Raw genomic sequence first — 2,293 nt, forward strand, 5'->3', positions numbered from 1 at the left:
CCATTATATCCATAATAATCCACCATTATTTGCAAAAAAAATTCTTTAAAAGTCAGACAAAATGATTTTCTCAATTTTTTTTCACATTTTGTCTCTCATAGTTGAGGTCTACCTATGATGTCAATTACAGGCCTCTCTCATCTTTTTAAGTGGGAGAACTTGCACAATTGGTGACTGACTAAATACTTATTTTCCCCACTGTAAATACTTATTTATACTTATTTTGTGTTTTTGTAATAATCATAGGGAAAGTATTACACCACCAATTATTTTATTACCCTTTAAATTGATTTCTTAAGTGCAGTGGTTCCCAAACTTTTCAACTTTTGACCCACAAAATAACAGTAGCAGAGACCTGTGCCCCCAATTATTTTTGGATGACAAACATTTGTATCAGGTCAACTAAACATGGGCATAGTAACAATATTTATTATTCTACATTTATACATTTTAGGTAACTAAGGCAAAAATGTAATTAATATGGAAAATCTTTTCAGGACCCCACCTTGATGTTTCAGGACCCCACTTTGGGTCCTGACCCCAACTTTGGGAAACACTGCTTTAGACAATGTGAAGGGCAGAAGGAACTGTCCAAGTTCCTGGAAGTGTTGAAATGTTTCAGGACCTTGGACAAGTAGGGGTCTCTGCAGAATGTGTTGTCCTGTGGGCGGAGACGTCCCAAATCGTCATTGGCGGAGGTCTTAATGTGGGCGGAGACGTCCCTGTTCGTGATTGGCGGAGGTCTTGATGTGGGCAGAGACGGTCCAAGAGACGTGATTGGTCGGATTGATGGTGGGGTAGGAGGTTGGAGGCAGCGGGGAGTAGTTTGGTCAAGTCGAGCAGGAAGTAACTTTTTTTTTAGATTAATTTTAGTCATAACTTGAGAAAGGAAAGTGTTAGCTGTACGAAATTTGAACATCTTACATGTGAAAGGATGTGTAACAATATGGTTTTGTTAAAACATCCCTAACCAGCCTGTAAAACGATGGCTAAAAATCAATATTTTTTTACAGGCTGGTTAGGGATGTTTTAACAAAACCAAATTGTTACACATCTTTTCACATGTCCGACGTTCAAATTTCGTACAGCTAACACTTTCCTTTCTCAAGTTATGACTAAAATTTATCTAAAAAAAGTTACTTCCTTCAAGACTCGGCCAAGCTACTCCCCGCTGTCTCCCCACCGTCAATCTGACCAATCACGTCTCTTGGGCCATCTCCGCCCACAGGACAAAACCTCCTGCAGAGACCCTTTACTCACATTGGACAGTTCCATCAGTCCTTCACACTGAAATGATTCAGGACTTTATTGTAAATTACAAACATTACAGTTCATACAACAGAACCATCCGTACCTGCTGCTCCAGAGTCATGACTGTATGAACTCGGAAGTTCCCACTTTCACAGGGGTCCGTGATGCCCACAGAGCCAGGCAGAAAGAGACCAGCAGCTAGCATCTGAAGGCAGCGCCTGTACACGTTTCAAAGCAAAAGTTGTTTTCTTTAATGAACTGTGAAGAAATGATGGCAGAGGAGTAAAAATAAAATAAAACAAACCTGTAGGCCACGTTCAGGGACAGGGGCTGCCTGGACGGGTTGTTCATCACCGCAGAGTGACCCTAAAACACAACAGACACCACGCTCAGCCTCGATACAGGACCAGTATTTACTGCTAAACACTTTATTTTTTAATAAACGTTGGCCCTTACCAGCAGGTCCAGAATCCATGGAGTCAGAGGTTCAAAACCAGAGAAGCGCAGTCTGAGGTCCTTCAGAAGTCGGATCAGCACTTTGACTCTGAGGATTAACATGAGATTAGTTCAGGTGAGTGGTCATGTGACCCGTGAATCAATGAAACAGCAGCTATGTGAGTGGAAACGTCCTCACGTTGACTGAGACGCATTCTCCTCAAACCAGCGGGCGTGACGGATGGCAGCCAGAGCGCTCTGCAGCACCTTAATGTCCACTGGAAAAACAAGGAGAGAATTCAGCTGACCTTTCCTGTCGGGAATCAAAACGTTCTTTGTACACTCCTTCAAAACCAAACCTCTACTTCGACTGACTCGAATGCTCTAATCTAGAACTATTACCAGTGGTGGGCACCAGTCCGCTGAAGCGCAAATCTGCTAATTGCGGACCTAAATATTTCATTTGCGATTTAGCGGTCTTACTAATTTTTATAATTCATAAGCAGATTTGTGCTTTCTAAAATTAAAATGCAGTACCGCTAATAACTACTTATCTACCAGTCGTTATTATCTTGAACAGCAGAAGGTATGACTGTCAATGAATCAC

General features: G+C 41.7%; 1 protein-coding gene across 1 annotated transcript in view; it reads right to left on the reverse strand.

The window, feature by feature from the left end:
- The window catches only part of ilf2 (interleukin enhancer binding factor 2), an 18,127-nt gene that overhangs the window by 6,002 nt on the left and 9,832 nt on the right, over window positions 1-2,293 (reverse strand). The window contains exons 9-12 of the mRNA XM_014004858.1: window positions 1,886-1,964; window positions 1,708-1,795; window positions 1,556-1,617; window positions 1,355-1,469 (exon numbers count right to left, since the gene is read on the reverse strand). Coding sequence (XP_013860312.1) covers window positions 1,355-1,469; window positions 1,556-1,617; window positions 1,708-1,795; window positions 1,886-1,964 — 344 coding nt within the window. The remainder of the gene's footprint in view (window positions 1-1,354; window positions 1,470-1,555; window positions 1,618-1,707; window positions 1,796-1,885; window positions 1,965-2,293) is intronic.

The sequence above is a fragment of the Austrofundulus limnaeus genome, unplaced genomic scaffold, assembly GCF_001266775.1.
Source record: "Austrofundulus limnaeus strain Quisiro unplaced genomic scaffold, Austrofundulus_limnaeus-1.0 Scaffold27, whole genome shotgun sequence".
In the NCBI taxonomy this organism is placed as follows: domain Eukaryota; kingdom Metazoa; phylum Chordata; class Actinopteri; order Cyprinodontiformes; family Rivulidae; genus Austrofundulus; species Austrofundulus limnaeus.